This window comes from Heptranchias perlo, chromosome 7 (assembly GCF_035084215.1).
Source record: "Heptranchias perlo isolate sHepPer1 chromosome 7, sHepPer1.hap1, whole genome shotgun sequence".
Classification (NCBI taxonomy): Eukaryota; Metazoa; Chordata; class Chondrichthyes; order Hexanchiformes; family Hexanchidae; genus Heptranchias; species Heptranchias perlo.
Window position 1 is genome coordinate 68,316,430 of NC_090331.1, and position 25,313 is coordinate 68,341,742.

Sequence of the window (25,313 nt, forward strand, 5' to 3'; positions counted from 1 at the left end):
ATCCCGTAAGTGGTGGGTTCTCATTTTCACCTGTCCAGAAACTGCCTGAAAATGAGCAAAAATATTGGAAAGTCTAGACTTCACTTTCTGGCCTCGTGTGAGGAATATCCGCTTGGGCAAAGTATCAGAGGACGACTGGTGCCTGTGAAACCACACCACTGCAAAAAGTCAATGTCTTCAGGAGAGATAGAGCGATGGGAAAAATTGGTGGATATAGGATAACAATGAAAGTAAAAAATCATATAGATATATTGAAGCTAAACAGTTACCTGACAGTTGCTACAAATACTAATATCCAGTTATGATCTGCTAACCAAGTAATTAAAAAAAAATTCTCATTAGTGTTCTCCCTTCCCATCCTCCTTCTGAACAAATGTTATCTGTTTTTAATATAATGGGTCATTTGCTGGCTCTCTCTGCCTTCCGGATGTTTCTGCCTCTCTCTGTGTTTTTTTTCTCTGTTTTTTTTCCCTGTTTGTTTTTTTGTTGAATGTGTATTCGGGGGTTCTGCAGGTGACACCTCTCTGTCTGAACACGGTGATTGCCTTGGCAACGGGCAGTTGCAGGGGCAGTCTGTAAACACCATGTATTGTTCAATATGTATAAATGCGTAGGCTTCAAGGAGCTCTTGAAACATTTGCCTGAGGAAGGAGAAAATCTCCGAAAGCTTGTGAATTTAAAATAAAATTGCTGGACTATAACTTGGTGTTGTAAAATTGTTTACTTCTGAAAGTAGGGATTCCTTGAACGATTATTATTCCACAGTTGCCACTCACTTTCACCCTCACGCTGGTACTTCAGCCAAATGTGTAAGCGAAGATAATAAATGTCAGCTGGTTATTTACCAAAGGGTCAATGACTCCTATCCTGTTCCTACGCACTTTATCGAATAGTGATCAGAAACAGAAACTGTGGCCAATTTTCCTCTTCGTAATTCTGGAAAACCTAAGACCTTACCAGTCTGCATAACACTGCTGCTCACAGTCTTTACCAGCTGAGCCATCAGGAGACCCCTGTAGGTTAACTTTCCATTTTGACTTTTTAAGGAATATTGTACTATACAGCCACTGTACTCTCATTATTGAAAATTTGCATCAATCTTTTTAACTCTTTGTTAAGTACATCTACAGCTAACTTATTCTGTTTGATTCTACTCATGACATTTCTGAAACCTTGAATTCATTCATATGAAATAATATTGTGTAAAACTTTATCAAAATAAATTTGGTTATGGCATCTGAAATGTGAAATAATTTCAGAAATTAATTCTGTTCCACAAAAATCTCAAATAGTGCAGCATAAGAACAGTTAATATTCATTCATGTGTGTGTTTTTTAATAATACTATTTACAGTATCATGGATTAGATGGTTGGTTATGTTATTAATATTAATTGCTGTCTTAATGCAATTCTATATTTTGTTAGTCATTTACTTACTGTTAAAGAATTTGTTTTCTAATCCCTATGTAAACTTACCCAAGCAATGATTATTCATATGCAAACTTTGATAGCGAGCACTGGGGGCCACCTGACCATAAATGCACACCTCCAAAAGGAATGACTTTATAGTGATTCTTCAACTCGGGAATGCTGAGGCCAATTGCAGAGCCCTTACTGGTAACCTTTCTGAGATCAGCAATTTAGTACAGACCAGTAGTCAAACCTGGAACCTCCTTCGTCTATGTAGCTTAACTGTATGCATACGTAGATTTTACATTTTGGATTTACTGGAATGATTCAGGGATGAGCAACTTTAGTTACGTGGATAGACTGGAGAAGCTGGGGTTGTTCTCCTTGGAACAGAGATGGCTGCGAGGAGATTTGATAGAGGTATTCAAAATCATGAAGGGTCTAGATGGAGTAGGTAGAGAGGAACTGTTCCCATTGGTGGAAGGATCAAGAACCAGAGGACATAGATTTAAGGTGATTGGCAAAAGAACCAAAGGTAACATGAGGAAAAACTTTTTTAACAGCAAGTGGTTAGGATCTGGAATGCACTGCCTGAGGAAGTGGTGGAGGCAGATTCAATCATGGCCTTCAAAAAGGAACTGGATAAGTACTTGAAAGGAAAAAAATTGCAGGGCTACGGGGATAGGGCGGGGGAATGGGACTAGCTGGATTGCTCTTGCATAGAGCTGCGCAGACTCGATGGGCCGAAAGGCCTCCTTCCGTGTTGTAACCTTTCTATGATTCTAATAAGTCATCAGAGGAGCCCTGGTGTATAGCCTTAATCTAATTGACTTTGTGGTATATTTTTTTTGATCTTGTATATTTAAGAAAATATCATAAATTGATAACAAAATCATCAATTATTTTTAACTGCTTGATTGCAGAATTATAATATTACCTCGGTGGTTTCTGGCTAGTTTTAAAAACACAACAGAGATTAGTTATTGTGTCTTTTGAATAAATCAACTGGAAAAAGGTATGTTTTTCATTATAAACACATCTAGTTTAGCAGTGATGTCAAAATTTGCATTTAATTTTACTTTTTTCATTCTGAAAGGGTCACAGATTTAAATAGTATCTCTACATGAAAATGCAACAATTTACCACATGGTGCCACTGCAGCTGGTAACTTAAGTACAACTGCTTATTAAATTCAACCTTTACTGTTAGTAGTGGATGCACTAAACACATTACTTGACATTGATTGTATGCATAGAAAGCAATTTATATAAGTATATTATAAAATAACCACCTCAGTGTTTTCTGTTTTCTGATGGTTGGATCAGAAATTAACTTAACTTAGTTGGGTGAGCTTTGTCAGTTCTCAACTGTTAGATAATTGACTCTGTGTTTCATATTGAATATGCTAAAAAGAGAAAGGGAACCCTGACAATATTCAGCTCCCTCTAATTAGATTATGCCTCCAGCTCAGCTCCCTCTGATTAGATTGTGCCTCTGGCTGGATGGTCATTGAGCGGTGTAGACAGTAGGTGTCGAGAAGTTCTTACCCTGCTCTTATAGCTGAGAAAGAATGTGGGATGAGAAGCATCATACAAAATGGTAATTTTTCATTTCTTTTGCCGTTTACAGCAGTTATTTAAGTACTGCCTTTTTATAAGTGATCCCTTAATTATACAGTAGAATCAGCTTGGTAACTGAAGTGGCTTTGAATTATCCACTTTCTGATGTACAGCATAGCCACTACAAACTCTTAGCAAACTGCCAAATTAGAACCAAACCAACAACCCTTGCTGGATCTCAGACTGTTTTATTTGTAGTGCCATGAACAAATGGTTGCTGTGCTCTGTGCCCAAATTGTTACACAACTATCTTTGGTGCTGCAATCAGTGGCCAACCTTGTAATAGCCAAACATTTGGCCCTATGGCCTCCAAAATAAGTTTTGGATTCAAAATGTGACAGATAGATAAAATATATGCTGATGGAGCCAGCCCCTTGTCATTGGCCATCTTGACACCAGCACTGATTTAAAGTATTTCACATTGTCCCATATGCAATAATAATTATGGGCTTGAAATTATGCTGTGTGATAATAAATATGAAAACTTACAGCAGTCATCTGAAATTTCCCTCAACTATTTGAGCAGCAGCTTAACCCATTTATTTTAATCAGGCTACAATAACGGAAACAGGAATTTCACACAAGCACTGAAAATGTCATACTTGTTAGGGTTATTTCCCGATTAGGCATTTCTAGCAGGATAAGCTGGTCGAGAACTTGCCTGCCCGTACCCCTTGATTTTCCATGCATTTAAATTAATGGAAGGAATACCACAATATCTAGACTAGTGCTCCTGTAAGAGCTGTTCCTCGTTGGGAGCACCTAATTGGAGAATTAGCCATATTATTTTGCAGCATAATTTCAAGACATGTATTTTGGTTACCTGCTGGTCTTCCAGTGCAAGGAGCTGTCCTCGACCGAGTGTTGCAGATTGGCACATTCCAAGGTCCAGGACTACGTGCTGAGGGATGCACTGAGGATGGGTGCAGCCGCCGCAAAGGCTCTGTGGGGAAAGGCAACCGTTTAGAGCCTTCCCGCCATTGTATACCGAGGGGCTGCAATCAGGGAAAAACCCCCTCGGGCAGAATGTAAAATTCAAATTGATGTAATGTGACTAATAAATCTGTAATGTATCTGTAATGAATCACCTGTATTGATTGTGATGCAATGAGGCACCCGAGAGTGTCATGAACTGTAATTATGTCCAATGTGTTTCATTGAACTGTACTTGATGTAACCTGAAAATTGCATAATCTATATTGTGTACGTTTGGAATGTAATATGACAACTGTATTGTATGTACTGCTGCAAATTTTATGAATAAAGTATTTTTTTGAAAAAAAAATTTGGTTACCTAACCATACTTTTCTTTACTGCTCCTACAAGTTTTTCTCTGACTTTCTCTCCTTACCGAACTTCTCACAAAGGAGTTTGGTTTCACAGGTGCCAGAAGCCATTCAATACTAAATGACCATTCACTTCTACCAGGGGTAACTAGATAGTGATCGAGAGTGAGGCAGTGGTCAATTCTTCCCAGGTTGGGGACATTGAAGTGCTATTGTGGTTGAGATTGGCCAGCTCAGTACAGTTACCTCAAGTTATTAAAAAAACTGTTCAAATGCATTGGCCATATTGTTAATTACATTGAATTCTGTTTGGGTCACACCAACCAGCACTATCAATGAGGGATTAGAGGTCAACAGTGCAGATTGAGACCACATCCAGTGGTATGATGGCATTGTAGTAGCAACATGTTTTTTCTCCCATTGTTTCCTTTCCTTTTCTGAAGGGAGTGATTCATGCTAGGATACAGTTCCGCAGATATTGGCAGCCCTTGTCCAAATGGCTAGTCTTCATTTGTGACAGTTAACAATTTGACATGCAGACATTTTCCAGCAGGGGTCACTGGATAGCTATCAAAAGTAGAAAGCCTGTCTGAGTTTTTCCCTAGCCTGTGGAACATTTTGGTATTCCCTAGATTCAGGAACATTTCATTTAATTGCATAGTTAGAGGAGTCTTTTCAGCATTTCATGGTGTAAATTATGGCAAGTGATCAAGAGCTGATGGAACAAATGTCTGTGAGGGATGGGAACAGGAAGATTGTTAGGGAATTTGAATAATGATGATACAGCATCAATTTACTATACTTTATACAGTCACAGATAGCTTGTATAATCTAATTCTGCAGTCTGGTTGTCCCTGCCCCAGACTTATTACTGGTACTCTGCCATATCATTTGCAAGGACTGTATGAACCATGGCAAAACCCAAAACTATTATCTGGTGCCATGGTGTCATTCTTTTCTATGTATTGTGTTAATACTGGACTGCTTTTTGCACAATTTTCTTGAGATTTGCTTGTGTCATAATGTTTTGTTTTCAGTCCATCATTTGCTGAACATGTCATGCAAGTAAGTTTGTGTATCTACATATTATATTTGGGGAACTCCATATATGTTGCCAGCGTAAGTAGATAAATGCATAACTGATGAAGTCACCTATCATCACTTGAAGGTGGCGAACAAATGCGTGTGTGTAATGCATGGGGAAATCACATAATCTGCCATCATTGTTTGTTTACAGAACTCACAATTCTAAATTTTTGACATTTTAAACAATAACGGTGCATTTACACTACTAATACAGTGCCCTGCGAAGTAGTTTCGCTTTGCACCAACACGGTAGTTATAGTGTAAATGTCGCCTGAATTCACAATCAAGAGTTTGACCACATATCTGAAGGAAGAAAAATGAGACTTTGTCAGTTCCATTTGATACCCCATATATATGCCACAAGTTGTGTTGGGCACACCTCTTTACACCATCGCTAATCCTGTGTGAATTTATTGCATCAGATAACCTTGCAACTTTTCTTATCAAGCAGATTTTGAAATTGTGAAGATTGTGCTTGAACAGGAGATCAAGCTATTTCACTTCTCCGTGTCCGAATTAAATCCACATAAAGCCACCGCTTCAAATACGCGTTAGTGAAGCTTCGCAAAGCAGGACGCGATGATTTAACGTTTGATCTTGTGCTGCTACATCGTGAGGTTGTGGCAACCTGTCCATTTAAGGTAACTTCTTTAAATGTTGTAGGTTGTAGTTTAACTGCACTGAATTTCTGAAATCTACTTTTTCGGATTACGCATCAGAACCGGAGCAAGCCCAAATTCCAAACAGATGACTCAGTATAACTGGATTAGAAAAATAAGAATAATACAAGTAACATTCAGTTTTCCGGAACAGAAACTTCTATTTGTAATTAAACAATCCAATACCGCATAGGAATAAGGTAGATAATTCGCTGCGGTATAATAATTGACACAAACATTAAAAAACACATTCACGCTGGTTTACATATCCGGGATTAAATGTATAAATAGTTGAGAAAAAGCATCTAAATAACTTCTCTTTGTTTATCCTCACTTTGGATAAATATTCGGGGAACCTCTATTTTAATCAACAAACGGGTAGAATATCAAAATATTGGTAGAATTTGTTTTTTTGAGTTGCAAGGTATTTTTAATATTTATTAAACCTTTGACAAGCTTGTTAATACAAGGGACTCAAACGGAAGACAGGAGTAAATAACATCTTTGATTTTTAAACAATTGTAACACAGAGGTTGACATTACGTACTGTAAACATTTGTTTTAACAGCTGATTTGAACGGCTGAACTAGCAGTGAACGTATTTCTCACATGGCAGAAACGTTTAACATTTCTAAACATCGGTGTTTGAGCTAGAGGGCGATCGTGCTTCTGGTAACACCACATGTTCTGCAACCGTTTGCTTAAGGGAAGTACAGGAAAGAGAATTTAATTGGACCAAAGATCCAAACAACTTTGAAGTCAATCTGATGCGTGACCACATATATATTTCGCAAAATAAATACAACGGATATATACGAGTGAAAAGCAAAATACTGCGGATACTGGAAATCTGAAATAAAAACAGAAAATGCTGTAAATATTCAGCAAGTCAGGCAGCATCTGACCTCATCAACCTGAAACATTAATTCTGCTTCTTTCTCCACAGATGCTGCTTGACTTGCTGAGTATTTCCAGCATTTTCTGTTTTTATATTATAAGAGTGAAGTTGTGTAATTGGCGGAGCGAATGATATAGGCCCTGAAACTTGCAGAATTACTTTTTTGCGGCTGAATAACTATAAGAGCTGCAACATCACCCCCTCAAGGTAAAACAAATGTTGCGAGCCGTGCATCAATTCATCCCCCCTCCAAAAAAAAGTTTTCAGTAATAGTTTGACTGAAAGAAAGAACTTTCTTAGAAAGCTGCAGTTGGTTTCACCACCAAGTACCCTTTGAATCAAAAATTATACTGATATGAAACAGTCTTCCTTACACTATATATAGTTTAGAATTAACAGATTTCTGCAATGTAAAGTACTTGTTTCAAAAGCAAGAAAAATACCACACAATTTAAAATATTGAACAATTCACTCTATGGAACTTTTGTGAATTCGATTGTATTTTTTTTCTAAAGCCTAAGACAAACAGAAATGTTGTTTCATGAGTAATAAAAGAAGCTTCCCCCATCCCTCCGCGACTCTGTTAGGAACTCTCACCCTCTGGGTGGTAATTGGTTACGAGGCGAGGCTTTGGTGCGCTGACTGGCGGAAGGGGACGTCAATCATAGAAAGAGCCGAAGGATTTTCAAGCTTGCGGTGGCCGCTAACGCAGAGAAACAAGAGAAAGAAAAGTGTGAGCGGGCGGAGCGTTGTCAGCTCTGTACAGCAGAGCGGGTAGTCTGCAAACTTCATCTTTTAATCATTGCAATTTGAAATATATATACAAGTTATTGCAGATTTAACTTGCCTTCACACTGGCACATGGAACCGCGCCTCCTTTTAAAGCTGTGAGTTCTTCTCCGAAGTGTTTTGTGCTTCTGTTGTGATTTGACAGCTGGAGGTATGGGAGTCTCGTCTGTCAACATTGCCGCTGGAAGACTTTATTGAGAATATAAAAATTACCTGCAGTTTTTTTGTTTCTTATAATTTATGCACAAAATGGCGGAAGGTCGGAAGGAGAGTGGACTTGCTGTTTCTGAGGTACTTGATGAGCCTGAGCCAGTTGAAGATTCCCCCAAAGCTTGGGGCACAGCGGAGGAAGGCGACTTGGAAGCTGTTGGAGGAGCGGTGGCAAGCGGGAAGGGTAGCAGAAGGAGAAGCGCCCTTTCAGCAGCTGGGGATCGTTTCAGTCCCGGGGGATCACCGTCCACAGGAACTGCAGCAACAGGGGATATAGAAACTTGTCTCATCGAGGCTGCCAAGGCTACACCTCGCAGGAGTAGCATCATTAAGGTATGTCATTACCATTCAGCGAGGTTATATGTACAAGGAACATTTACCTACCTGACAACAATTAATGCACTCCAAAAAAGAAACTCGGCGTGAAGTTCTTTGAGATATGTGCAAGACGTAATGAAGCGCTGAAGAATACAGGTTTTTATTTATGTGCAGCTTTTAAGCAGTTTTTATTTACCGAAATATTTTGTTAAATAACCCTACCCCATCACTTCTGTTTGAGCGGAGTGGTAAGTGCCCGTTTGGGACAGCTGGAAATATTGCTGTGAACTGGCTGGTAAAGGTGAATAAGTTGTACTATCCTCCCCGGACAACAGTGTCCTTGGTCTCTAATCTGTGCCTTGCCCAGATGCCCTGGCAGAGATTTGGAACTTTGTACTGGAGCCGTGTGAAGTAACATGCCCTAACATGGAGCACTGGTGCATTGACACCGGACTGCCCTGCATATTTGTCATGTGGTGAAGAATTTAAGCTTTAATTAACTCAAAATCCATATAAAATAGGATAATACCTGTTTTTTTGTACTCTTCACACTCGTGCAACAGAATTATGTTTCATTTCCTTCTGAGAAACCATACAGGATCTGTGTTCACTACTCTTAAGGCAGATAGTAAGATTATGTGGAAAGTTCTGTTAGTACAATTTGTCCTGAAGCTCTTGGTCCTACATTCTGATTTAAGACTTAAAATCATCACTCATGTTTTCAAAACTCAGTATTCTTTGTTGCCTTCCTTATGTTGATTTTTTTTGGAGCCATGGTGCGTGCATTGGTTAATATGAAGTTGGAACTGTTGTTTTGCATGTTCTGCAACAACAATATTAATAAAACTTTCTTCTTGTTTGAAATATGTCAATAGACAGTGTTTTGGCTGCATAATCCCCTACTACTTAAAATTGGTCTTTTGGTCTTGTATTCCCTGGACATAACATTGCATCTATAAGGTTACTAGATTAGACATAATGGTAGGCCTGCTAGTAGTCAAATCATTACTAAACAAAATAGGGGAATTTAATGGTTACATTTGTACTATACACTCTCCTGCAAATCTTTAGCATTCTAATGCTAACAATTAATAAAGATTTTTGCCAGTTTTCTCTCCTATCCTTCTGTTTTGAAGGTTTTAACTCATTGCTGGGATATAAATTCAAAGATCGTGATAGCTTGTGCTATCTTGCCCAAATTATCATTATTTACATATGAATCTTGATAATGAGCGTCGGCAGGCTGTTCAACCATAAGAATTGTTACAGCTGAGCACAATCTGTCCTCCTATGACATCCATGTGTGCACTTCCAGTTAGAGTTGTTGGTTAGCTGTGAGGAATGAGAATTCTGATCTTCAACTCCTGAACCTAGGGGCTCTGAGGCTAATTGTACCTGCCCCAAGACCATCCCCCATCTATGAGATCAGATAACTCAGACAAGGGGGTCAAACTCAGGACTAGTCACTGGATATATTTGCTGGTCCATTGGGGAAAACAAACTACTTAATTTATAAAGATGGTCAGTTGCATGCTGGCCATCTTGGAAATAAGGCAGCACAGCTGCAATTGTGTGTTCCTGCTCCACATCTGTTACCTGATCCTAGTGAGTGCTGAGGCTAATGGGACATTCTACTGAAGGTGTGTCTGTCTAAGTCTTCATAAAGTAAAAATTTCATGCATGTACTGAATGTACCAAATCAATTTTTTTTGTAGATGTCTTTAAATTGCCTATTTAGGTTACCATTTTCCAGGTCAGTGACATAACATGTTAGGATCAAAGAACAAATGTTTTACCAGATTGAGGTTTATGGTTGCTGGGAATACAGAAAAATTGGGAGAAATTACGCTGGGCACCACTGGGTAAGTCACAGATTGTTCATTACCCAATTAATGCTGTTGCAACTCTAATGCAGGAAGTGAAAGTTAATACTTGAACTCCCATCAGCTCCAAAGAATTCTGTACTTCTTGGTTAGCTACTTTTTTTCTGTTGAGATTTCAGTTTGCGCAAAGTGACATTGGAACAAACGATAATATAACCATTTGTGTCAAGAGTAACTATTGTTGTAATATTTTACAACACTAAAACTTTGAACGCTTCCATTGTTTATATCTCCTTGTACATTTTCTCCTCTATTTATACTGTTTAAGTTTTACAGTGTTATTTCTAGACAATCAGTATTTTAATTTTCTTATAACTTTTGTCCTTTTTGAAGTTCAGTTAGCTTGTTGCTTCTGAATTAAGTGTTCCATCATCCATTCTGGGCTGGGGAAGGTGGCATCTTGTCAAAATTGGTGTATGTTTGGCTGTAAACCTACTTGAAAGGAGTCTTGGGCCATTGTAGTTTGAGTTGTTCACATCATTGAAGCTACCAGGTTATTACTGTTTTTCATTGGGTGCCATTAAAATGAAAGATTTTGTTCGTGATGTTGGAAAGGTTAATTTTGTATTTAAACTTCTGTGTACAAAGCATTGGATTCCAGATCAAAACACAATCTTGAATGAGTTCCACAGTCAGAAGAGCTGGTGCGTGAAGCTGCTGGTATTTTGTGCAGACTTTCTGGATTGATAAGAGAATATTGACGTGTCGCCTCAGCATCTGTTTCGTTCTTGGTATAAACAAAGAGGTATGCTTCGATTACGAAGCACTCTGGTTGTGCTGCCCTGGTCATAATCTTTTGAGAGGACAGATGATCTGGCTCACGATGTTGGGATGTTCACCTTCATTCAAAATGTGATCAGCACATGCAATGGACTTCTGGTTAGAGCAGTGGGAGCAAAAATTCTAGAATAATTTACGGATCAGTTGGATACTAGAATGAGACAGTAGATTCTGGATGGATGGATGAGTGAAGATATGCCTCCATATCTAGCTTGTAATTTCTCTGATAGATTCTGGCATGGAGTAGTCCATTCTCATTAATTCCATGCCGTTGGACTATTTTGAGTCCAAGAGCCAGAGGAGAATTTTCTTTGCAGTCTGTGAGAAAGTAACGTCTATCAGATCATTACTCAAGATGAAAAAGAGTTGGGCAACTGTAGTTTGCTGAGGACACTCAGCATAGCTGTGGTGATAAGACAGGCACCTACATGTCCTCTGAGGAAGCCCCAAATTACAGAATAAGACAGGTGTTTATGCAGGGATTTCAAGGAAAAAAAGTATCTATTCACAAAATAATAAAAAATAAATTTCAAATGTTAGACGTTTCTGTAGAGTTATACTTCTGGGTAAGAAGAACTACTAATCGAAGATTCTTCACATTCACACACTTACATCCCTACCCATTATCTGTTGGCTTATAACTATTCACATGTGGCAGCTGTTAAATATTATGATGCTTCTAATTTTATCCCTGCTCCCTTGTTCAATGAGAAGTCTCCAGATGTGCCATAAGAGGCTCGCTTTTCAATAAAGCTATGCGGCTACAACAACAACAACTTGCATTTATGTGGCGCCTTTAACATAGTAAAACGACCCAAGGAGCTTCACAGGAGCATTATCAAACAAAATTTGACACCGAGCCACATATTGGTCAAAGAGGTAGGTTTTAAGGAGCGTCTTAAAGGAGGTGGAGAGGTTTAGGGAAGGAATTCCAGAGTTTAGGGCCTAGGTAACTGAAGGCACGGCTGCCAATGGTGGAGCAATTAAAATCGGAGATGCGCAAGAGGCAAAAATTGTCGGAGCGCAGAGATTTTGGAGGGTTGTAGGGCTGGAGGAGGCTACAGAGATAGGGACGCGTGAGGCCATGGAGGGATTTGAAAACAAGGATTAGAATTTTAAAATCTGGGCGTTTCTGTACTGGGAGCCAATGTAGGTCAGCAAGCACGGGGTTGATGGGAGAACGGGACTTGGTGCGAGTTAGGATACGGGCAGCTGAGTTTTGTATGAGCTCAAGTTTATGGAGGATGGAGGGTGGAAGATGGGAAGCCAGCCAGGAGAGCTTTGGAATAGTCAAATCTAGAGGTAACAAAGGCATGGATGAGAGTTTCAGCAGCAGATGAGCTGAGGCGGGGCGGAGACGGGCAATGTTAAGTAGGTGGAAGTAGGCGGTCTTGGTGAGGGAGCAGATATGTGGTCGGAAGCTCATCTCAGGGTCAAATAGGGTGCCAAGGTTGCCAACGGTTTGGTTCAGCCTCAGACAGTGGCCAACGAGAGGGATGGAGTCGGTGGCTAGGGAACAGAATTTACTGTATCTTATCAAAACCTTTTGAATTGTGGGATGCTGCTCTGATTTTGCTTTTGGCTCCAAGAGAACTACTCCACTTTTGAATTTTGACTCTGAAAGCATCTCAAGTTGTCTTGTTTATCTGAAGCCAAATTGGAAAATATATAGTTTATTGTGATGGACCTGTACCAACAGCTTCTCAATAAATTAATTTTCACGAGTTTAGACATATTTGACAGTTGAGATACTGGTCTGTAGTTGCTGGGGATCTGACTTTGGTCTCATTTAGTAGATAGATCACAGAATTTATGTTAGTGCACAAGGCAGGCCATTTTGCCTATCGAGTATGTAATAGTATTTTTTTTGCAAATGAGACATCTAGTCTAATCCCACTCTCTTGCACGCTCCTGACTATGTCTTTGACAGTTTCTGCACACAATCTATGTATTCAGTAAATTAATTTGGTCTTTGAATGATCAAATGCTCATCTAAGTTTGTTAAAGAGACCATGTTTGATCAAAATTAAGATAATTGCAAACTATATTAAAATAACTGTCCCTGTGATTTGTGTATTTACAATGGAATGACCCAAATAGTTGGTTACTTCAGTGCTGATGATAATGACTGTGTTAGTAATGTGACAGTGGTGTGCAGACACAAAAATGTCTAATTGACATTTGTAAATAATATTTTTGTTTGTTGCCTCATGCAATTGTTAATTACACGAGGCACTAAAAACATTAGAAATTTCTGCTGGGCATGGAACTAGCAAAAGAAGATTCTACACATTCGCCCACTTGTAATCCTACTCTTTCCCCCCCCCCCCCCCCAACCTCCTGGCATATAACTTTATATACACATGGTAGTTGTTAAATATTATGTTGCCTCTAAACAGCTTCCCTGTTTTTTTCCTCTATCAGGAAAATGGGATGGTGCTTATTTAGCTCCTTGATTAATTCACTAGGCATGTTGCAATCTTGTAGAAATGGAAACTTCTAGCCCCCATTTCTCACCCCAACTATTTTTTAGTCCTTCCCCTTGACAGTTTGGTGAAACACTATCATGTAATATAGCAACATTCTTTTTCAGTTTTGATTTCTCAAATCTGCCTCTGTACCACAGATTATCAGTTGATTGACTCGAATTTCTAAAACCACAGTTTCCAAATGTAGAAGTTGGCCACATATTGATTTGTTTCCTGCTCCTTAAGGCTGCCTGAGAGCACTCTTGGGATGACCCTTTTTTCACTTTTCAATCCCTGTGGAAAAGCGCCAGTTTTCCTTTTGGCAGCTTCTGCTGATGACGCAACTGAGAGCTACCACATGCAGAATCGCCAGCATGAATGTGAATCCTACAACTTCATGGCACAGCATTTTGAGAGCTCCACTGTAGACACATGCCCCTATCTGACAAAGTTGACTTAATTTTTTTTGTTTGTAAAGAAGTGTTCTGTGATTAACTATAATATTTTACATTTGAAATTTGTATGAAATTCAGTATTCAGAAAGCCATCTGCAGGCAACCTGTTAAATTTTTAACGAGCCACAATGATTTCTAAACTTAAAAGTTTATTGAATAATAAACATTCTATATGGAAGTTTAAAACCTTGAAATATCATGCATGCCCATAAAATATGAAAAGTATTCTTAACACCTGCAATTAAGATTGACCCACCAATTTAATTGTCCCATTTTCCACAAAACTGATGTGACCTTCTGGCTGGTAAAAATTAAAATAAAAAATCTGAAGAAAAAACCTAATATGAAGTCACTGTACAGTTTGTCACATGGTATGTACAGAGGAATGCATTGGTGCAGTAGGGCAGTTAGTATATTGTGCAGTAATCTGGAAAGAAATAGTACACTGTTTAGGGGTCAGGGAAGTATACAGGGCCTTGTAAATATGATGGCAGGCTTTGTAGATTTGGGGCATTGCCCTTTGCAGAGCATTGTGGGGTGGGGTGGGGGGAGGAGGGGCAGGAAGGAGGTAGCTAGATTGCGGTCCCCCTTTGACTTTCTTGTGGGGTTGCCTGGGTCTATGTGAGGTGTTTTAGTTGTGTGGGCTTCCAGGAGCAGGTCGCAGACTGCCTGGTATTTCTTGAGTTCCAGGTGGAGTCCATACATCGCCCTCCATGCAGCCTCTCCAATATTTGTTCTTAAGGGAAGTTTAGAATTTGTGGACCAAATGGTGGTGTAAGAAATGTAAATTTATATTAACAACAGATACTTTAACGTAATGTGAAACATTGAAATTAATGAGAATTCATATTGGACCATCATTTGTGTGTACAATAATGGAAGTATACTTACTTTGGACTTATCAGATGGTGTGTTGTAAAGAACAACAGCAACAAAAGCTTACATTTAGATAGCTTCTTTAATGTCGTAAAATGTCCCAAGTTGCTTCACAGGAGCATAATCAGACAAAAATTGACACCGAGCCAAAGAAGGAGATATTAGGACGGATGACTGAAAGCTTGGTCAAAGTGGTAGGTTTTAAGGAGAATCTTAAAGGAGGGGAGCGATGTGGAGAGGCGGAGAGGTTTAGGGAGAGAATTCCAGAGCTTGGGGCTTAGACAGCTGAAGGCATGGTGGGGTGATGGGAGTGGGAGATGCACAAAAGGCCAGAGTTGGAGGAATGCAAAGTTCTTGGAGGGTTGTCGGGCTGGAGGAGGTTACAGAAATAGAAAGGGGTGAGGCCATGGAGGGATTTGAACATGAGCATAAGGATTTTGAAATTAAGATGTTGGTGGACTGGGAGCCAGGGTAGGTCAGCGAGAACAGAGATGATGGGTGAACAGGACTTGGTGTGGGTTAGGATATGGGCAGCAGAGCTTTGGATGAGCTCAAGTTTATGGGGGGTGGAAGATGGGAGAGCATTGGAATAGTCAAGTCTGGAGGAGTCTGAAGACTTGTATAATTTACTATCCTTGAACTATTTCTTAACCTGAGATAGTGACCTCAGAATTTGACATTTTTAGCCACTGTAGTTTGTACTGTTGGACCACCGACTTCAGGTGAGTGTTACTGTTACCAACAGCTGATAGACTTAACAACTGCACAAACACACAGGTTTCATTTTGAAAAAACTGAATGTGCTAAGCATTCTAACCAACTGCTGTAAATCTGTTGCCAGGATAAATCAACCAGGTTGATATAGTCTCAAACCCATTATCTGTATCTATATTCATTTGGTTTCTGCAGTTGCTAGGCTTCTTGAACAGAAACTGTACTTAGACAGGCTGAGGCTGTGTGGTATGTTGTAGGAGAGTCTTAACATAATTGATGATTGACATCCTCTCTTTAGGAATAATTATTGCTGTAAATGAGTACTAAGAGGGAATGAAACATTTTGCAAGACTGCCATTGCTTATGTCAAGTATTAATAAAGTGTGTATTTTGTTATCTGGTTGTCGTTTAGTGATAAACCCATTGATGTTAATTCCCATGTTGCAGCTGAAACTGACAACTGGAATTTCCTATTTCATTTTTTGTCTAAAGTGTATATTTTTTTTAAATAGTGTAATTAAAAGAGGTACTTTTAACGGCAAGACACCTTTTAAAAATCACTCAAAAGTAAATTTTCCTTTTTTTGAATATTATTTAAATAGTAAGCCCTTATGACATATATAGGGACTGGCTTGGAATATTTACTTATTTCAGCATATGGGAAATCAGTTAATGTCAATTCATGCCAGTAAACAGGAGTACTTCACCTTCAGCTGTGTGTGCAAATGTTGAATTAGTTCCCTTGCATCTCTGTATTTGTGAGTCTTCCAAGCTGTTTCCCAGTGATGCCAACTGTATTCATTGTTCCAACATAACATTTTCAAAAAGGATATCAATTGCAATATTATTTTTAACACTTTGATTTTTAAACAGGATTCTGTGGGACCTGTACAGTGGTTTAGCAAACTTCCCTTTCATCTTTGGAACCTGAGTTCAAAACCATTCCTGATTATTAAGCTGAAAGTCTTACCCCTATGATGCCGATATTAAATGAGTTTAAGCAGTTTATACCTAGTTTCAAGTGGGCATGAGCCCTCAAAATAAAAGTGCCCATAATTTGGCACCAATTAGTACAAAGTTGGTAAGCTCTTTCAATTGTGAAGTAGAAGTGGTGTAATGAAAGATACTGCACTGGAATAGAGAAAATGCTGTTCTATACCTGCTGGGATTTCAGTTAAAAGTGTAATGGGAGCTACATCAAGTTATTTTGAAATATCCACTTGAACTTTGTAAAACACTTCGGAATACAATTGTAGATTGTGTTCTCTTAAACTTGTGGTTGGGGAGAGTATCAAACTACTTAACACAAGGATAAAGTACTAGTAAATGCAGATCTGTCACTAACGGTGAGAATGTGGGGAGCAATTTGAGCTGACAAATTAAGAATATTGCACAATGTGGAAATGTATTGGTAGCAATACGTAGAATTAGCCTAGAGATGACCGTGATTTGACCTGTAAGTCCTTGATGCTAACACTGAGTGACAAAAGTAGAACAATCTTTCATTTCTCAGCACTAATGACCTTAATCTTGGTGAGCTAAGAAATTCACCCAAAAGAATGACTCTGATGGAGAGACTCCCTCTTTAAGTGCATAGGTCGATAGTTTAAAACTGTTAGACATATGAGATAGACACCAAAACTGTCTTCAATACTGATGTTTTATTGGTCAAGGATCCTATTGTGTTTAGATTTCTAGCCGTATAGCTTTCCTGTTGATTTGAAGAGTCTTAGCCAATTTATATATAGTATTTGGCGGCAGGAAATGGGCACAGCAGGAATAGCACTCATCCAAGTCCACGATCACTGAACCCAGCTGAGTTTCTGGTTTTGGTGTAATTAATATATAGTCTTAAAGGTCTGCAGCAGCTTAAAGGGGCACTGTTGTTCCAAGTCTGCAAAGATTCAGAAGCAGGATTATAATGTCAGAGAGCATTCGTGAGTATGGGAGAGCACCTTGCTTTACTGACAGGGCAGTGGAAATTTTATTGGAAATGTTGTTGGAGCAGTGGCAGCAGAGGAAGGATGTTATGTTTTCTATGGATGGTTGCCACTGCCTTGATTGCTGGGGAGAAAGAACAATTGAAATCTTTATTAGAATTAAGATTTTCAATGCAATAATAGGAATTATGTCATCACAGTATTCGGCAAACAAAAAAGAGGTTCGTCAGACTTTTCTGTGCCAAAGACAATTCTTTTTTTAAACTACATCACTTTAAACAAGCATTTTTTTGACCTGAATAACACTTGTAGTGCTATTGCCTTTATCATTTTGTTGTGATGAGATCATATGAAGGTAGAATTTTTGCAACAATAAAACATTTTGATGCAAATTACATCATTTCAATGCCATTTTTTACGTAAACAAAACATTTTCAATTTAAAATAATGCCCCTTTGAAGTAACGTTCAATTGTTAAGTAATATTAGTGTATTAATGCATTTATTGATTTGGCAAGAAATTTTTTAAGAAATCACAAGTGGAAGTCTACAACCATGTCACCTAATATTGTTGGATTGTTTGTATTATGATAATGTTGTTTTACTGCAGCGTAATACTGATTTTGAGCAGGTATCAGAATATTGTTATAGTATGATGTCTCTCAGCTTCTCTGGATATTTTTCTTGAAAGAGTCCCACACACCTGATACAGTGAGGTGGGTGGGTGAGAGAGAGAGAGAATGAACAACACTGTTTTTCATTCCCGAGATGCTCCCCATTTATGAAGCAAAAATAGCAATTTCAATGCCTAAGTCTTATCCTGTGTAGTTTGTTTTGCATGCAGTACTGTCTTGGTAAATTATTTGCTTCATTAGATTGTTAGCTTGATCGCAAGCTTTAATCTGCCCCCAAGTTTAACTGTATCTTGTGTTACTTCTATAAAATTCAATTCAAGTACCTCAGCTGTACATCAGGAATATTTGTCTAACTGTACCTTTAATTGTGAAAGCTGGTGTGGTTATGGCATGACTGACATCATAGATCCTGTTGTGTGAAAACAGCATGGTGCACATACAATTTAAGCTCCACAGAAACAACTTGATACTCTTAAACATCAGTGAATCTTGGCTGAATGCAGATCAAAGCAGCTACAGAATATAACTGGATGAAATAGGGTATTGCCAAATGCAGTGAGCTCAGTACAGTTGGTGACTTTATCATTACAGTTGTAGCAAAGGTACAACATCAGTACTGAGCTATCTTTTCTAACCTCAAATGCTCTTAACATCTCCAGATTTAAATTGATTAGAAGAGGACAGTATGATTTATCCATCAATAAACTGCAAGCTTTTTGTTAAATTGAAGTATAGTAAACTTGTTGATTCTTAAGGAAATATGTTGACAGGAGCATTTTGTGAAACTCAAAACCCTGCTTCCTTTAGGGAAAGCTTGTTGGTTTAAATATGTACTGCACCTTGTATGTATCCATTTCAAGTTTTTTAGTTCAGCTTTGAAGACATATTTGAAAACAGTTGTGCATCATGTTGCCTCTATGTAAATAACTAATATGCTACACCTAAGGGGCTGTTTTTATGATACTGCATTATTTAATTTTGCAGATGAAATAAGTCTCATTACCTGGACTGTTTGGAACAGCATGAATTTAAAATCAGACTTTTGAAGTATATTTCACAGTTTTTAATAATGGCTCTGAAAAAAATCTTGTTTCAAAACCTGTATAGGCAAATTTAAAATGGTTTGAAGCCTAACTGTCTTTTTTTCTCCATAGTGAAAAACCCATGGGTGCAAATAATTGATCGCTATTGGGGTAGATCAGGAATGTCGAAGCTTTTTATCTTTATGACATCTTGAGGGCCAAACACACTTTAAATTAATAATCTAATAAATTTGCGTCAAGTTGAAGTGGTGGAGACTAATGGGTTTTGGTATTCTGATTTAGGATTATCCGCTAATATGGCAACAGTCTTCAGCTCTTTACAAACTCCAGGCCCATGAAATTCAAGATAGGGCAACCCAGCAAATAAAAAAAAATGTAATCACAAATAGAACTGAGTTAGAATTATAGAAAGTTGACGCACAGAAGGAGGCCATTTGGCCCATTGTGTCCGTGCTGGCCGATAAAGAGCTATCCAGATTAATCCCACTTTCCAGCACTTGGTCCATAGCCCTGTAGGTTACGGCACTTCAGGTGCACATCCAAGTACTTCTTAAATGAGTTGAGGGTTTCTGCCTCTACCACCCTTTCAGGCAGTGAGTTCCAGACCCCCAGAACCTCTGGGTGAAAATATTTCTCTTTAGCTCCCCTCTAATCCTTCTACCCATTACTTTAAATCTAATAGACCCAGTTGCCTGGGTTTTAGGGCCTGGGTTGCCAGGGCTTGTTGGCTGCATGTGGCCCATAGGTCATAGTTTGGACACCCCTGGACTATATCTGGCATTATCAGCTGGTTGTGCTAAATTTAGCCCATTTATATTGTGGGGTCTGCCAACATGTGCAAGATTTATGATCTTGGTGTGAAGCTTATAAGTGTGCACTCAATAGGTTGCAAAACACCACTGACTTCATTGTCCATAATGTAGTTGCATCCAGTCTCTTGTAGCAGCCACAGGGTATCCTTTAGCTTTTGCATTCTGTCTTCACAGAAGAGGTCATGTGGCATGTGGAGCATTAATTACTAGAAGCAATGTATGAATTGCCTGTCAGTCTTGAAATCAATACTGAACCAAAATGTGATGACTTGTCACTCAATGATAAAGTGGTACTGTAGTGTCAAGTCAAGGAAAAAGAGAAAACCTACGGATGAATGCGATTCGATATATCTGTAATTCACCAAACAAATTGCACTCAGGGGAAGGCTTTTTAAATGCAGTTCAGCATCAGTTGTGATTGAATGGTAATGAACTGTATAGACCAATTATTGTGTAATAAAATAGTTCAGGTACTGAAGAATGATAATCTATTATCAAAGGTCACTGAAAGCTTCGTTAGGGTGACGATTTTATGCATTTGTTTTCCCATACAAATAATGGTAATATTTTTAAAACAGTTCAGTAAATATTTGTAGCTCCTCCTTTCCACCAGAATGCAGTTTATTAAAATATCAGTACTTTTATGTACCTTATGTTAATTTTATTTTAAAATATAGTTGTATTTCACATTGCAGAACACTCTTGTAATTACTGTAAACAAGCACTAATAATCGGAACCTCTACAAACTTGTGTGGAAATGCAGTTCTGATTCAGAGGTTCCATAATTTAACAACCGATTTTAATTCAAAACTTGCATTTAAATTTTGAACAAAAATACCTCCTGCACATTGAACTATATTTAGGTTTGCGGTGATGTTCATCTTTTTTGTGCAGTCTATAAAAAAATTACTTCTCTTTGTGGCCTCCTGTCACATAAAGTAGGCTTTTAACTTTTTTTTTCTTTCTGAAATTAAAAATAGCTCCTTGTACCTGTTCTTTGCCCTCTCTTTGTCTAGAGGGCAACAAAATGCCTCTCAGTAGATGTCTGTGGTAGATGTCTGTGTTTTTCTTTAGCTAGCCCTCCCAGGATATTTACTTGAGTAATATGGAAAGGGACCTTTTGCCTTGGAGCTGACTGAGACTAGCAAAACCTTTAGGGTAACCCAAATGTGATCAGTTGAGGTTAACATTTGAAGCCCAGCCTCCTAGTTGAGAGTCTGATATTCTAATATTGTACAGTATGAAATTGACTTTTATGTTGTATTTGAAATGTAGTTATGTTCTTCAGAATAAATAAAAATATAATTGTATGTATCAGAGTATTTGAGCTGGTGAAACGTAACATGTTTGGTAAATTTCAATAAGTATGTTCATGTTTTAAGAACATAAGAAATAGGAGCAGGAGTAGGCCAATCGGCCCCTCGAGCCTGCTCCGCCATTCAATAAGATCATGGCTGATCTGATCCTAACCTCAAATCTAAATTCATGTCCAATTTCCTGCCCGCTCCCCGTAACCCCTAATTCCCTTTACTTCTAGGAAACTGTCTATTTCTGTTTTAAATTTATTTAATGATGTAGTTTCCACAGCTACCTGGGGCAGCAAATTCCACAGACCTACTACCCTCTGAGTGAAGAAGTTTCTCCTCATCTCAGTTTTGAAAGAGCAGCCCCTTATTCTAAGATTATGCCCCCTAGTTCTAGTTTCACCCATCCTTGGGAACATCCTTACCGCATCCACCCGATCAAGCCCCTTCACAATCTTATGTTTCAATAAGATCGCCTCTCATTCTTCTGAACTCCAATGAATAGAGTCCCAATCTACTCAACCTCTCCTCATATGTCCGCCCCCTCATCCCCGGGATTAACCAAGTGAACCTTCTTTGTACTGCCTCGAGAGCAAGTATGTCTTTTCTTAAGTATGGAGACCAAAACTGTATGCAGTATTCCTGGTGCGGTCTCACCAATACCTTCTATAACTGCAGCAATACCTCCCTGTTTTTATATTCTATCCCCCTAGAAATAAAAGCCAACATTCCGTTGGCCTTCTTGATCACCTGCTGCATCTGCATACTAATTTTTTGATTTTCTTGCACTAGGACCCCCAGATCCCTTTGTACTGCAGTACTTTCCAGTTTCTTGCCATTAAGATAATAACTTGCTCTCTGATTTTTCCTGCCAAAGTGCAGAACCTCACATTTTCCAATATTGTATTGCAATATTGTTTTTTAGAGGAGGTGGCCTTGTAAGTCATTGCAGTAATTTTTTTATTGTCGATGTTTTCTTTGATTACAATACTCTGTTATACATAGTATTCTAATTATTGTGGTCCATGTGGGAACTAATGATGTAGGTAAAGACAGGGCTGAAGTCCTGCAAAATGAAATTAGGAGAATAGGAAACAAGCTTTAGAAGAGGACTTCAGGGGTGGTAATCTCAGGATATCTTCCTCCAGCTATGCACTACAGTAGGGAAGGACGGGTAGATTGAGAAATCAATGCTAAACGAGTGGTATCAGGAAGAGGGATTACACTTTAGGCATTACCATCAGTTTTGGAACAAAATGGGAGCTATTCTGTAGGGAAGGGCTACATCTTAACAGCCAGAGTGTTAATGTACTGCCAAAATGGTTAAATAGGGAAGTGACAAGATTTTTATAAACTAGGAAGGAGGGAGTGGAAAAATAAAAATAACCAAGATCAGCTGATAAATAAATGAGGATAACATTCAAGTAGAAAATAATTTAGCAGGAGGGACATGGATTAGGAGAATAAAATTAAATGGGCTAGTTATAAATGGGGAAAAGACTAAAGTGAAGGCAGGGGATAGTTTAAACAAAAAAATCATGGGTAAAGGAGTAGGATTTATTCAAAAAAAAGTAAATGAAACATTACAAAGCATGTATTGCAATGCACGGAGCGTGGGAAATAAACTGGGGGAACTGGAAGGAAATATTTTACAGGAATATCTAAACTTAATAGTATTAACAGAAACCTGGTTGCAAACTGAAGAAGAGCGGAAAATAAACATAATCAGGATATAATACTTAGGAGGGATAGAAAAGATTTTTAAAAAAGGAGGTGGCTTGGTAATATTGGTTAAAGAGGAAATACACACTGTAGAGACGGTTGATACAGACAAGGAAGGGGTACATTCAGTCAATATGGTTGGAGCTCAAAGATCAAAAAGGCAGTGTTACATTAGTAGAAGTGTATTGCAGACCTCCAAATTGTGGGAAGGAACTGGAAGAGGAAATCTGTAGTCAGCTTCGAGAGATGAGTAGGAATAACAAAATTGTTGTTCTGGGAGATTTTAAATTTTCACATCGATTGGGACAGAAAGCGTGTAAATGGAGTAAAGGGAATGGAATTCCAAAAATTTTATTGATCTCTAGAAAGATGAGGAGCGAGCTAGCTGAGGTAAGGTGGAAGACAAAATTAGCACACAGGACTGCAGGTCAACAGTGGAATGTTTTTAAAGAAGAGATTGCAAAGGTATAGAATAAGTTTGTTCTATTTAAAAAAAGAACACCACTAGCAATTTCAAGATTCTGTGGGTAAATTAAGAGGTTAGAAATCATTTATGTAAGGAATCTTACAACAGCAGGTTATAGTCCAACAGTTTTATTTGAAAATCACAAGCTTTTGGAGCTTACCTCCTTCGTCAGGTGAGTGAGTGAAAGGTTCTCAAATCGCATTGCATATATTAGGCTGGGAGACGATTACACCAATCAAAGGTGTCGTTGGTGTTCAGACAGGTTAGCCACGGAAAACATTACATCCCAGTATACTGAATACACAATGGGTCAGATTACAAAGCCAGAGAGAGAAAGAGACCCGAAAGGCAGAGAGAGAGAGAGAGAGAGAATGTCCAGTTGTATTAAAAACAGATAACTTTTCTTTCCTGCTGGTGGTGTTACGTGTAGTGTGACATGAACCCAAGATCCCGGTTGAGGCCGTCCTCATGGGTGCGGAACTTGGCTATCAATTTCTGCTCGACGATTTTGCGTTGTCGTGTGTCTCGAAGGCCGCCTTGGAGAACGCTTACCCGAAGATCGGTGGCTGAATGTCCTTGACTGCTGAAGTGTTCCCCGACTGGGAGGGAACCCTCCTGTCTGGCGATTGTTGCGCGGTGTCCGTTCATCCGTTGTCGCAGCGTCTGCATGGTCTCGCCAATGTACCATGCTCCGGGGCATCCTTTCCTGCAACGTATGAGGTAGACAACGTTGGCCGAGTCACAGGAGTATGAACCATGTACCTGGTGGGTGGTGTCCTCTTGTGTGATGGTGGTATCTGTGTCGATGATCTGGCTTGTCTTGCAGAGGTTGCCGTGGCAGGGTTGTGTGGTGTCGTGGACGCTGTTCTCCTGAAAGCTGGGTAATTTGCTGCGAACGATGGTCTGTTTGAGGTTGGGTGGCTGTTTGAAGGTGAGTAGTGGAGGTGTGGGGATGGCCTTAGCGAGGTGATCGTCGTCATCGATGACATGTTGAAGGCTGCGAAGAACATGGCGTAGCTTCTCCGCTCCGGGGAAGTACTGGACGACGAAGGGTACTCTGTTGGTTGCGTCCCGTGTTTGTCTTCTGAGGAGGTCTATGCGCTGTGGCCCGTCGGAACTGTCGATCGACAAGTCGAGCGTCATATCCCGTTCTTATGAGGGCGTCTTTCAGCGTCTCTAGGTGTCCATTCAGTTCCTCCTCGTCTGAGCAGATCCTGTGTATTCGCAGGGCCTGTCCATAGGGGATGGCCTCTTTGACGTGGTTAGGGTGGAAGCTGGAAAAGTGGAGCATCGTGAGGTTGTCCGTGGGCTTGCGGTAGAGTGAGGTGCTGAGGTGCCCGTCTTTGATGGAGATTCGTGTGTCCAAGAAAGAAACCGATTCTGAGGAGTAGTCCATGGTGAGTTTGATGATGGGATGGAACTTGTTGATGTTATCGTGTAGTCTCTTCAGTGATTCTTCGCTGTGGGTCCAAAGGAAGAAAATGTCGTCGATGTATCTGGTGTATAGCGTTGGCTGGAGGTCCTGTGCAGTGAAGAAGTCCTGCTTGAACTTGTGCATGTAAATGTTGGCGTATTGGGGTGCGAATTTGGACCCCATGGCTGTTCCGTGTGTTTGGGTAAAGAACTGGTTATCGAAGGTGAAGACATTGTGATCCAGGATGAAGCGGATGAGTTGTAGGATGGCGTGTGGAGATTGGCTGTTGTTGGTGTTGAGTACTGAGGCTGTTGCAGCGATGCCGTCATCGTGGGGGATACTGGTGTAGAGTGCCGAGACGTCCATCGTGGTGAGAAGTGTTCCTGGTTCAACTGGTCCGTGGGTACTGAGTTTTTGTAGGAAGTCTGTAGTGTCGCGACAGAAGCTGGGGGTTCCCTGTACGATGGGTTTCAGGATGCCCTCGACGTATCCAGAGAGGTTCTCACACAGGGTTCCGTTGCCTGAT

The 25,313-nt window shown here is 39.4% G+C and overlaps 1 protein-coding gene across 2 annotated transcripts in view; it reads left to right on the forward strand.

Annotated features, from left to right (window-relative positions):
• Positions 1-7,626: 7,626 nt before the first annotated feature.
• Positions 7,627-25,313, forward strand: part of plcl1 (phospholipase C like 1) — a 371,203-nt gene continuing 353,516 nt past the window's right edge. For both annotated transcript variants that reach the window (XR_010963452.1, XM_067987799.1), the window contains exon 1: positions 7,627-8,290. Coding sequence is in view for 1 of the 2 variants with exons in the window: in XM_067987799.1 (XP_067843900.1) it covers positions 7,988-8,290 (303 nt within the window). In the remaining variant the exon portion in view is untranslated. The remainder of the gene's footprint in view (positions 8,291-25,313) is intronic.